Raw genomic sequence first — 13,015 nt, 5'->3', positions numbered from 1 at the left:
AATGTACATAATGTTCACTGTTCTAAGTCAACGACATTATAATGTAGTACCACCCAGTTCATTATTATGTCCCTGTATTGCAGTTCAATATCTGTGCCAATATTCAGAGCTGTGGGTTGGATTTTAGAACTATGGAGGAACCTCCCAACAGCACCCTCTGCTGGACTGTACAAGATTGTACTGCAAATATACTGATGTACAGAAAGACTGACATTTGGATTAATTATTTGAATTTATTGCAATAAATATGTATAGTACAAAGAAATATATCAAGGTAATTTTTACTTCACTATTTCATAAAAATATATATATCATGTATTTATTTAATTAGTTACAGTATGTGAATTATTGTAAATAAATACCAGGTTAAAGAGTAAGTAGCGGGTTCCGAAAAATATAGCGTTACACATCCTCACGTGTCGCTACAACTGAAGTATATGTAATTGTTATCTTGTTAACATCCTGACAACTTTTTAAAACACTTATAACTTTGAAAATATGTTTCAAAGCTCTATTCAAAATGTCTGCTCTAGTGCACTGATTGTGTGCCCACATTGTTGAACAGGCAACACAGCAATAACCATCCATTATGTGGTACAAACGGAAAGCCAGAGCATTTGTTATGTATTTTTTTTTTTTTTCCTGCTGTGATTAGAGGACAGATCTCAAACCCTAGTGCACTAGAGCGGACATTTTGAAAAGAGCTTTGAAACAGACTTTTAACGTTCTAAGTGTAAAAAGTTGTCAGGATGTTAACAATGGAAAGAAAAATTACAGGTACGTTATTTAATCAGTTGTAGCAACACACGGGTATGTATACTGCTATATTTTTCGGAACCCCGCTACTCTTTAAATTGGGAGTGATGAACAGCTGTGGAGTTTTAAAGAAGGACTCGGAGACTGACACAGAAATGAAGCTAACCCGTGGCAGGCCCAGTACATCCAGTATGAATGAGAGAACCAGGTTCTTATTTTCTTCTGATCCAGGATTGAGGTTATATCTTTGCCAAGCTATTCATTTCAAATAGGTCTGCCCTGAATGACTGTTACTGTACGTCACTGAACATTTGGGCACTCACTCACTTTATTACAGAGAACGTAATTCCAAGTATTTATACTGTTGAACTATAGCTTCTTAACAGAGATGCAATAAGGATGCTGTGCTATCAGATCAAAGAGATATTGGTTATTGGTATTAAACATTGTTATCCTGGTCAACCATTCCTATGCAATAATAAACTAAAGATGAGTTAACAATTAACGGGAAATTAACTGTAAAATAGTAATAGAATGCCACATATAGAAATGAATATAATATTCCACATATGGAAAGTGTCAATTATTTGTATTGCAGTAGGAGATTGTTGCACATCATTCTGTTACATAATTTCAAATAACAAAATGAATACTGTGATTCATCTAATACATATTTATTTAGTGAAAAGGGCACTGAAATGAAGTTGAAGTATGAAGTTATGACACCTACAGTATTGTGAGTCAATATGTGAATAAATATACAGGCCTAATAATAAATCTGGCAAAACAAAAATTTAACAAGGCAGTGGGTGTATGTCGGGGGTAATGAATTACATTACTGGGCTACCCTACCAAAATATTCCAGCTACATATTCAGCGGTAAGATTTTGTACTTTTAGCAATCCCCCACAGATTTGCTAGTAAGTGGGAAGAGTAAAGCAGTTCAGGATTAAGAATGCCATCTCGTCAGCGTCAGACACCATAATAAACATAATTCACCAAGCCAAGGGGGTCTTGTGGACATTTTTCGTCGATCGGGTCTGTGTAACCTAGCAACTTTAACCACACATGACACTATAAAAGTTACTGCTAAAAAAAAAAAAAAAAAAAAAAAAAAAGTCGTAAAAGTACGTCTGCCACTCAACTAAAACATTTCGTTAATGATCAACCTGGAATGTTCAGCAAACCGTTAACTAGTAACACCGTGTTGCAACAGCCTCATATGGCTTAGATACTGCAACTGAAAATAATACAGTATTTTGCCAAAAATTCAACTGCAAAGGTGAGGTTTACAATTTCTTCATTGATTTAGCTCAGTGATGGCTATTTTATGGTGTACACCCGCAGTAATACTAACAGAAACGTGTAGGCAGTACGTTTGAAAAAAAAAGATGTTAGATAACTACTGTAGCCAGGGGGTCTTCAGTAGGCTATACTATATTTTATATAGAAATGCTTTATTGCAGTTTCGGTGAAAACTTACTGTAGACTCGTGTCAGAAACAATACTATAATAAGTGAAAGTCGCATTTCAATTAGCCACGGTTTGGATGAAGTAATTACTGGGTTGAGCGCTGTAGTCTTCATTTAGTATTTATCTTCACAATTCACATTTGGAGCACATTTAATGGGATTACTGATGGTAGGATAAAAGTTTGTTTAAGTACGGAAGCTGTAATAAACATTACCTTACGGTACCTTGTTAATTACAATTTCCTCAGCGACCGGGCTGGATTTCTGCATCACTGACCGATGGAATCCCCCGAAGGTGGAGATGGACCAGCGCTTGCAGCGCTTCTTGGAGCTGCAGAAGTACACGGCAGAAGACGAACAGAAGAAATGATGGAAGAACTGGAGAGTATCAAAAATAGGGTCTCCCTGGTAAGCACTGTGCAATAGAGCTGGATTATTTTCAGAGTGGAAAAAAAGCGTAATAATAAATACTTCATATTAATTTACATATTTCATATCACAACAAATTAAGTCACGTGTTATTTCCGGGACGACATGTGTAATATTGTATCACTCCTAAAGCTTTGCCTCAATGGGAAAATAACTACGGTGTGAATCACTTTTATTTATTTATTTATTTATTTATTTATTTATTTATTTATTTGTTGTGGTTTTTTAGACCATAAGTGAATATGAAAGAAACAGCAAACCAACAGAAGACAACATTAAATGTGGAAATATGCAGTTTTTGGAAGATTTGGTAAGCTATATTTCGACTGCCACATAACAACTGTTGGCTTAACATGTCCATTTACAAGTATTGTATGTTAATTGTGTACTGGCACTGATGTTTTTTTCTGATGTCGAATAATACAAAATAAAAAATCATATATTTTCAGAACCAGTTGGAAGAAATGTTAAAGGATTCAGTGAAAAGAAACAAATACAAGCAACAAGTAACCATTTTTATCATTGGATATCAAAATGCATGTGGAGAAAGACAGGTCATTCTAGACCAACTTCATGAGGTAAATAAAATGTTATTTTTTTTCTTTGTATTCTGACCCTGCCCATTTGTAAAGTGGTTAAGACGACTCACATAAGTACTGTGGGATATTTAGTTTTCAACCCACACCAAGTGCTATAGGTTTGACTTTATTTTTTTAAAAAAGAGAAAAGTATTGTTTTAAAATGTCTTTCATTCTTTATTGATATGATGTTGAATTGTCTTTATTTTTTGTAGTTTTTTATTCGGCACCTCAGTTTTTTATCAGCGGAGGAGGAAAAACTCTCAGACATTGAAGACAATGACATTGAGGACATTGCAATAAGGGTACCATTGAAATATTTCTTAAGCTGTTGACAGGTATTACAGGTAAAATCAAATGATAGTTCAATGTACTAAATAATGTAATGCATTTTATTTTTTTATGTAGGTAAATGAGGCTCTTTTTTCTGCTGAACAGGCAACCCATCGATTAGTAGAGCTTAATAAAGAGATGTTAAACTACATGAATACCACAGCTTCATCAAAGGAAGGAAATAAGTATGTGCTTTTTATCACTTTTTTATCAAAAGATTAGATTAATGATTTGAATTTATTGCAAAAATATGTAAAGGTAATTTTTACTTCACTATTTCATATATATATATATATATATATATATATATATATATATATATATATATATATATATATATATAATGACAATTCTCTAAAGATAAATATAGTGATTCAATATTCAATATCTTTTTTTTTGTCCTGGATATTACTGTATGTATTGAAATTAAATCACACTGCACAGCACAGTACTAAGACATTCTGCTATAATAATTATCCTGGGATACAGAAACAAACATGCAATAATGCTAATCAAGAAGATCTTTATAAGCTCATGTACAGTAGACAGTACAGTAAGCGCATGGTTATGTCATTCATTGACTGCCTCATACTGTGTTACAGAACATTGAAGCAAATCAAGTGCCTTGGAAACAAGGCTATAAATTAAACAAAGCACTGGAGCACAGCCAGCACAATGCTGGATGTGTTATATCAGAAGAGTGACAGCTGTGCTTTCACCACATTGTTTGGAGGCAGTATAATAACAAGCACAGAAGATCATTAGTAAAGAGTCATTTATTACATAAGAACATAAGAAAGTTTACAAACAAGTGGAGGCCATTCAGCCCATCTTGCTCGTTTGGTTGTTAGTAGCTTATTGATCCCAGAATCTCATCAAGCAGCCTCTTGAAGGACCCCAGGGTGTCGGCTTCAACAACATTATTGGGGAGTTGGTTCCAGACCCTCACAATTATCTGTGTAAAAAAGTGCCTCCTATTTTCTGTTCTGAATGCCCCTTTATCTAATCTCCATTTGTGACCCCTGGTCCTTGTTTCTTTTTTCAGGTCGAAAAAGTCCCCTGGGTCGACATTGTCAATACCTTTTAGAATTTTGAATGCTTGAATCAGATCACCGACTGAATAGATTCAATTCTTTTAGCCTGTCTGCATACGACATGCCTTTTAAACCTAGGATAAATTCTGGTCGCTCTTCTTTGCACTCTTTCTAGAGCAGCAATATAGTTAGTAGAACAAATATCATTGTGTACTAAATGATGTATAACAAAATACTGAAGAGAGAACTAGAGATCAGATTGAGTGTGAACATTGAGGAGATGCATCTTCCTAGTGGATAGGATCTGATAGGACTGCTCTCCAATGACACTAGATGCACCCTGTAGTTATCCTGTAGTAGCTGTTATGTTTTATATACCATATGCATAAAGCAGTGTATCATATCTATTACACAATTATGCACATTTGTTTTTTCAGGAAAAGAAGGAAACTGGAAAAGGCATTAAATAAAGCTGAAGCTGAGATAACCAACTTAACAGTGAAGTTAGCTCCAACTCAGAAAGGTAGGGTACTGTTGTGCTTTAAAATGTCTGAACCCTCTGAAATACTTGAGGCAGTTTTTGCTTGATGGAGTGGGTTGTTTATCTACCCTTTGAAGCTATGAGCGACTGTCAGAAATCCATATACTTAGACAGGACTGCACAATAAAAACAACAGCAACAGCAGGAACATTCTTCTGTGGTGCTGCCCACAGACTTTGGAATGCATTAACTGATTCTGTTGTGAGAATCTCCAGACCAGAAAAATGTGAGTGCAACATAACAAGTTTAGGTTCAAGTATCTTACAGTGTCTGCATAAGTAGGAGGTTCATTACAGTTTTAAACCAGTTAATTGAATTGTTTTCTGTTACAGAATTGGAAAAGAAGGAACGCAACATTAAGCAATTAATAAAACACAGTGAAATAAAAAACCTGCAGTGCCTTCAGTTCAAATCTCAAGCAGACGACTTCAAATCCCAAACTGAAGTTATGAAGGTATCTACTGTACTGCAGAGATGGTTAAAATAATATCAACTGTAATCTGATAAGCATTCAGACTGTTTATTATGCTCTGGAGAAGCGCTTTGTAGATTTGTGTCAGCTTTCCTTTTTAAAAAAATGCAGGATTTTGTTTGTGATGTGAATGTGAGCAGCCCAACTCATCAAGGAACTTGGATTCTGAAATAGTGGTTCATCGACTGTGATAATCTGAAAAGTCCTATAGCACCACATATGAAACTGACAGCTGCTCTAGGCTTCCAGTAGGATCAGTTGAAGCACCTGCTGGCAGATTCTGTATTATTCAATACAGAATTAAAAAATAGTACTGCTCAAGAGCCATTGTCAATAATGAACAGCCCTTCACAAAGCAATTTTACAAAGCTTGAATTCGCTGAATTTTATAAAAGAGAATAACCCTGTAAGCACATGACATGACCTATTAAAGAAAGGAGAGAAACACTCAATTTATTTACTGTATTTCAGCTGTCATGATATCTTTTTTGATACAAGTCAATTATATATTCTGTTGAACGAATATGAACACGGTTATTTTTGCCACAGAATACATTTCAAGTAGTGTTCAAATTACTACAATATTTGTCCCCGGCACTATATTTTACTGAATCAATATACTGGTATATGTTATATTCTGAAACAGTTTACAGTGTATATTCATAAACCTACCCAGTTATAAATTGGAATATTATGAATGGAAACACTAAATATTCTATTTTCAGTTTGCCAGTAGTATTTAATGTTCATTTTGCATGATAACTTTGGTTGCTAAACTTGTTATTTACATTATAAAATACGTATGACTGTTGTCACAGTATTTTATAATGTAAATAACAAGTATAATCTTAATATAAATGTGCCAGATTGAGTGAATTTTAGAGTTCCTAATCTGTAGTCACTGCAAAAAATGTGTCCAAACCTAAAATGTGCTTTGAGACATGTATTGTGTTTGGTGCTTCACACTTACGCGTAGTCATACAGTTGTCCTCCGTTATAGTGGCTTGGCAGGAGGGACCTTTTACCCAATCCACCTGACTGCGTGCAGCCTCCATGATTGCCTGCATATTTGAGCAGAAGTAACCTGCAGTGCTGTTACTGCCACCTGCCACTCAACCAAAGTAAAACACCATGGTGTGTTATGGTATAGTGTGTTAAAGAGTAGCTGGCTTCAGGTTGTGTTTCCCTTTTTATGACGTTGGCAGTCATTATGAGTGGTTCTTATTGCTGTCTCTCAAATCCAGTTTTATTTGACCTGAGCTCAGGAGCAGCCCTTGAGTTTGAGCTGCCAGATTCCTTTTCACTACAGACATAATAACATAGGATAACATAGGATAATAATACATAATAACATAGGATAATAATACATAATAACATAGGATCAGCACCTGTATCGTTGTAAGAGCCAGCTCCACTTGGTGAACATCTGCTGTGAAGCAACTAGAGCTGAAGAGCTGGTCCTGAGCTCAGATCAAAGCACTCTGAAAACAGAATGTATCAAAGAAACAACTGAGTAATTGCAATAAGAACCATAAAGAATGAATGCAAACAGCAAAAAAGGTAAGCGGACAGTGTCTTAAAAGCTTTGACATACATTCATGTCATTACACAGAAGGAGCTGGAGAGCCTCCAGCAGGATGTGGAGGTTCAGAAGTTTCTTCTGGACCATCAGAGAAGACAGCACTTATCCCAGCTTGAGGACTTGAGAAAGCAACTTGAACACGCCCTTCAGGGAAAGGAGCAGCTAAAACCCCATTCCTCCCAACAGGCAGAGGTGTGTAAATACAATAAAGGAAAGCCTGAATCAAAGGCAAATGCAAATTACTTCAGAATATGGGTCCATAAGTGTCAAATTAAGTACTATATATCTATTCTACTTTTTATGTATATTGCCAGAATGATCAGTTCATCTATATATATATATATATATATATATATATATATATATATATATATATATATATATATGCAGTGCTGGTAAATGAGGAAATGCTGCCATGAGAAGCTAGATCAAAACTTTTCTCATCTGCAGAAACAAACTCATATTAAAAGACACACACACACACACAGACACACACACACACACACACACACACACACACACAAACACACATCTTGGTATTTGTGCAGTAATATATCTGTTTTGAATACAGTTAAATAATGTAGACCTTAGGTAAATATATAATGTTGTATAAGAGGAAAATTCATAAAAGGAAAACTATTTCAATTACTAACTTGTATATTTTTATGGAGAGATACACAGGATATGATGATGCGTTTTACTGAATCAAGATACTTTTTACATTCTGAGACACAGATGTACAGTATTACTTCTTTATTTAGAAACATACTATTTGTTTTTGTTGCCACAGTGCAATCTTTTTAACCTGATGCAATATCTCAATAAACCACAAGGGGGTGATATAGTTTTTTATGAAAATCACGATCACGTGATTATACCTTAACTTTTACTAAACCATCACTGTTTCCTTAAGTTTAAAAAAGATATAAAAGAAACTAGATACAGTGACACCTTTAATTTTGTTTCTGTTTTCGTTTCCACCTTTTACTGGTAAAATGTTTTAAATATTTATAATACAAGGGTAATAGAATACAAACAAAAGACCAAACTGTGATCATTATTTCACTGTGTCCAAAAGGTTGAATAAACCCTCACAGGAAGATTATTTTTAAAGTGAAAACATAAAATCTGTAAATATGTAAACACAAGTATTTACAGTATTACATTTACCATTACTGGAGCACTGTTGATAAAATAATGTTTTATTTTGCACGTACATCACTTACACCATGATGTCTAGACAATATTATTTTATTATTAATAATAATTTATTTTCCATTCTTGTATTGTAGGAGGACCCCAGATCTTCAGGAGTTCTCCCGGAAGTGAAATGCATTGAAAAAGGTATTGTAACAGAAATGCATCATAAACTACAGTATTGCAACGTTTTGTCCCAGAACCTATGTTACTCATTTAGATCTTGATTTACAAAGATCCCCGGTTACACAACACATAAATGTACTGAAAAAGTGTGTTGAGGATGTGGACAGACCAAATAACCATACAGTTAATGCATGGAGGCACAGGCAATAGCACTTCAGCCCGATTTGGTGATTCGATATTGCCCTGAGTCCTAAGCAAAAGTCCTTTTGAACTGTGACATTTATTTATTTTCCATTGAGTTCCTGCAGCAAAATTTAAGTGGAAAATAAATTAAAAGTACGGTTTTAAAATCTTTTAAAAGAATTACATTACATCTGAACATCTGTGAACACACATGCTTGCACACTAAGAAATGCAGTGTATTAACACGTTGGTCTTTTTATTTGTATAGATGCTGTTGCATATACTGGTGACTGCTCAGTGTGTGTATATTGATCTTGATTTATTATTATTATTATTATTATTTATTTCTTAGCAGACGCCCTTATCCAGGGCGACTTACAATCGTAAGCAAATACATTTCAAGTGTTACAATACAAGTAATACAATAAGAGCAAGAAATACAATAACTTTTGTTCAAGCAAAGTACAAGTGTGACAAACCACAATTCAATAATACAGCAGATAATAGTGATAGTTACATCAGGATATGATTAAATAGTGATAGTTACATCAGGATGTGATTAAATACAAAGTACTACAGGTTAAACACTTGGCAGATTACAGTATTCTGAAGTACAGGATTAAATGCAGTAAAATAGGGGGCAGATAAGAGCAAAATAAAGCACATTTACATGAAGGGTGATAGTGTCCCAGGATACAAACAGAGGAGTTCTACAGGTGCTCTTTGAAGAGGTGAGTCTTGAGGAGGCGCCGGAATGTGGTCAGGGACTGGGCAGTCCTGACATCTGTAGGAAGGTCATTCCACCACTGCGGAGCAAGGGTGGAGAAGGAGCGGGCTCTGGAGGCAGGGGAGCGTAGCGGAGGTAGAGCTAGTCTTCTAGTGCAGGCGGAGCGGAGAGGTCGAGTGGGGGTGTAGGGAGAGATGAGGGTCTGGAGGTAGCTGGGTGCAGTCTGGTCAAGGCATCTGTAGGCTAGTACAAGAGACTTGAACTGGATGCGAGCGGTGATCGGGAGCCAGTGGAGCGAGCGGAGTAGTGGAGTAGCGTGGGCGAAGCGAGGCAGAGAGAACACCAGGCGGGCAGCAGAGTTCTGGATGAGCTGGAGCGGACGGGTGGCGGACGCAGGGAGGCCAGCCAGGAGGGAGTTGCAGTAGTCTAGGCGGGAGAGTACCAGGGCCTGGACCAGGAGCTGGGTAGCATAGTTGGTGAGGAAGGGTCGGATTCTTCGGATGTTGCTGAGGAAGAATCGGCAAGTGCGTGCCACAGTGGAGATGTGCTGGGAATAAGAGAGGCAGGGGTCCAGGGTGACTCCAAGGTTCTTAGCTGAGGAAGAGGGAGAGAGTGTGGTAGATTCCAGAGGAACAGAGATAGAGAGATCAGAGGAGGGGGAGGAGGAGGGAAAGAAAAGGAGGTCAGATTTAGAGAGGTTGAGTTTGAGGTGATGCAAGTGCATCCAGGAGGAAATAGCAGAATCATAGCATCAAAACACTTTATCTGCATGTAGGGACATCCTCTTGTTCAGCTACTTTATCTACACACTCAAGCTTGATTTACAGTGCCTGAATGCATTTAGTAGTATCCTCAAGCTGGTTTCGTAGACCACGATTAGTGCAAGATTACTGCTCATCAGGGTCTGTAAAACCAGACGATTGTGTCGGTGTCTTTTTAATTTTTTTTATATAAATCTTAAATTTTTTTTTTATTTATGAAATGTTAAACCGGTGAACTACAAATGAGCATGGGATGTTACAAAGGAATAGTGAGTCTTCAAGTACTGTACATACCAGGGAGCAGATACCATTTAAATTCTGTGCTCAGCATTAGCTAAGGTGGAATACGTGTTGGTATTAAAACCAAAATTCACAATGCTACCAAATTGCTTGGTGTTAAACCAAAATTCAAGGCCCCGCATAAATGGGATTGTAAGGGTAGGGGTGAGGGGTCACTTCAAGGTGGTATTAAAACACATTCATTGAAACTTTGTAGAACCTGCGTGAGGTAACTTTTTAAAGGTAGCTTCGAAGTTCTTATACAGTGCATTAAGTTTGTTTTTTTTAAAAACACTATATATACATGAAATATAAAATGGGCAGCATATCATACTTAATATTCTGCATCTGCACAAAATATTGGCCGTGGTTCAATGAAGAAAATAATAAATCTGTATTTATCTAACCGCAAAAATATTCAGGTCTAGGCCGGATGAGAAAAGTTTTGATCTAGCTTCTCATGGCGGCGTTTCCTCATTTAACAGCACTGAATGATATATTGGTGTGTTTTTGCCCTGGAATACATTATTATGTGCTTTGATAATCACTTGGCTTCAGGGGCACAAATGGTAGTTTGCCTTTATTCAGTAGTAGTTAAGTGTAATATATGAAAAATGTATTTATCTGCAAAGAAGTAAAATACTAACATTCTTTGAGCATTAAGGACATACCTTGTGTACCAGTCAGAAACAGGGCATTGTTGCCAAAAACGCCTTGCCAGTGCTATTTGAAACCTAAGATAGTGATGCTGCCATTAAGAATAATACTTAGGGGTCATTTTTAGAATTGTAATTGGAAGATTAATGCAGTGCCAAGAAGGAATACATTAACAACATGAGGCGGGGTGTGTAGGTAAGATAATGCATTGCTTTCATTAAAAAGCAATCTGCGTGGAGCCTGTCCACTGCCACTGGAAACTCTTCAGCTGTCACCTTTATCAGGGAAACAAGAGAAAGCCACTATATTTTAATCACTGGTGTTTGTCAGGAACGTAAAACAGTTAGCTTCCCACAAATCAACAGACATGTATCCTGATAAAACAAGCGAGTTGGAAATGCCTGGCCCCAAAGCAGCACCAAGTCCAGTGTGATCAAAGCAAAAATAATGGTAAAAGATTCATGCAATGCATTTGGTCTCAGGTTTCTGTCCACCTCCAGTTTTGAAGACAGCATACCTGTGAGTATAAGTTAGCCATGATTTATAGTATTTGCTCCGCACTGACATCATTTTAAAGCACTGTGCTTTATAAAGTGCAGTATAATACTACTACATCATAAAACCATCCCCAGGCATTGTCATAAATATTCATTTTATCATGTCTTAGATAAAAAAAGGTCCAGCTGCCTAAATGTACTGCTTAACACATGTAGTAAATGCTTTTTCAGAGATAGAGGCATTTAGACACATACAAGCAGATACAGGAACACACTTCTGATCACTGTCGTTGACAAGTTGTATTTTCATTCCTTAAGCATCACATTGCAAATGGCTTGGGGGTTTTCTAAAGGAATACATTCTCATGCTAAATTGTACCAGTCATACAATATGTTCCTTAGAGGTGCTTAAATCTGTATTTATTGTTTGCGTTTATATACTGTAAGTGTCATGTTTTATTTTGTTGAAATATCATTTATTAATAAAGTTGGCATGTTCAGTTTGCTTTGCCCTCATTATTAATATGATTTCGGGAAGCTAGAACTAGTAAAAGAGGAATATTATTACCATTATTGTTTTAAAGATATGCAAATTCAAATACAGCACTGTGATGAAGATACACAGCTGCATCCTGCTACATTTCCAGAAGGTCACATGGTCTGTTTGTAGCTAGACCATTGGAGTTAGTTTGAGCTACAACACATTAAGTAGTTAGGCACCAGCAGACAGCGGCAGCTTTGAATCTATAGCATTATCTTTGAGATGTCCGCATATACCGAACTGAAGTACAAAATACAACCACAGAATCAAAGCTCTGAATGACCAGTGAGTATAAAGCTTGTGCTAATGGGAAGTAAAACAAAAAAAATTGTGGCATGTTTATTTTTTTTTCTTTGTGAAGTTCTAAACAGCCATATGTTTTAGTTCTAAACAGCCATATGTTAAAAAATAAGTATTTAGTTTTAATAAATCCCAATTCAGTATTTCATTTTGGTGTACTCTCATCAAAGAGGATAACCTTACAATGTCCTTGTAGGGTTAAGTGCCTCCGTTTGGATGACATTGATTAGCCATTGGTATGTCTTATCTGGCACACTGTAGTACTGCCAAAATCATATCATTTCCTAAATGACACAACATTAAGTAGTAAATTATCTTGTTTAATGGTAGTGCAAACCCCCGCCCCCCAATCTATATGAAAGATACCTTCCCTCAGCAAAGGCTGTATGATGGTGCGTTTCATTACAGTGCAGAATTGATCTTGACCTGTTTTATGTTCATATTACTTCCTTCTATAAATAACAAACAGTAATGTCAGACAGAAATCAGAATCAGAAAACTGTAGGTTACAAAAACAAAATCGTATTAAAAATTAGAGTGCTACATTTTA

The 13,015-nt window shown here is 36.2% G+C and overlaps 1 protein-coding gene across 4 annotated transcripts in view; it reads left to right on the top strand.

Moving 5' to 3' along the window:
- The first annotated feature begins 2,461 nt into the window (after positions 1-2,461).
- Positions 2,462-13,015, top strand: part of LOC117973215 (uncharacterized) — a 52,325-nt gene continuing 41,771 nt past the window's right edge. For 3 of the 4 annotated variants that reach the window (XM_059022480.1, XM_059022489.1, XM_059022479.1), the window contains exons 1-9: positions 2,508-2,636; positions 2,887-2,967; positions 3,107-3,235; positions 3,451-3,540; positions 3,644-3,753; positions 5,040-5,125; positions 5,476-5,597; positions 7,228-7,389; positions 8,490-8,541. In XM_059022480.1, the coding sequence (XP_058878463.1) occupies positions 2,508-2,636; positions 2,887-2,967; positions 3,107-3,235; positions 3,451-3,540; positions 3,644-3,753; positions 5,040-5,125; positions 5,476-5,597; positions 7,228-7,389; positions 8,490-8,541 (961 nt within the window). Of the gene's footprint in view, positions 2,637-2,886; positions 2,968-3,106; positions 3,236-3,450; positions 3,541-3,643; positions 3,754-5,039; positions 5,126-5,475; positions 5,598-7,227; positions 7,390-8,489; positions 8,542-13,015 lie in introns of all 4 variants that reach the window. The other variant, XM_034924699.2, reaches the window with a different exon arrangement.

The sequence above is a fragment of the Acipenser ruthenus genome, chromosome 1, assembly GCF_902713425.1.
Source record: "Acipenser ruthenus chromosome 1, fAciRut3.2 maternal haplotype, whole genome shotgun sequence".
Classification (NCBI taxonomy): Eukaryota; Metazoa; Chordata; class Actinopteri; order Acipenseriformes; family Acipenseridae; genus Acipenser; species Acipenser ruthenus.
The sequence above is the reverse complement of the archived record's forward strand: the minus strand, read 5'-3'. Positions and strand labels throughout refer to the sequence as shown.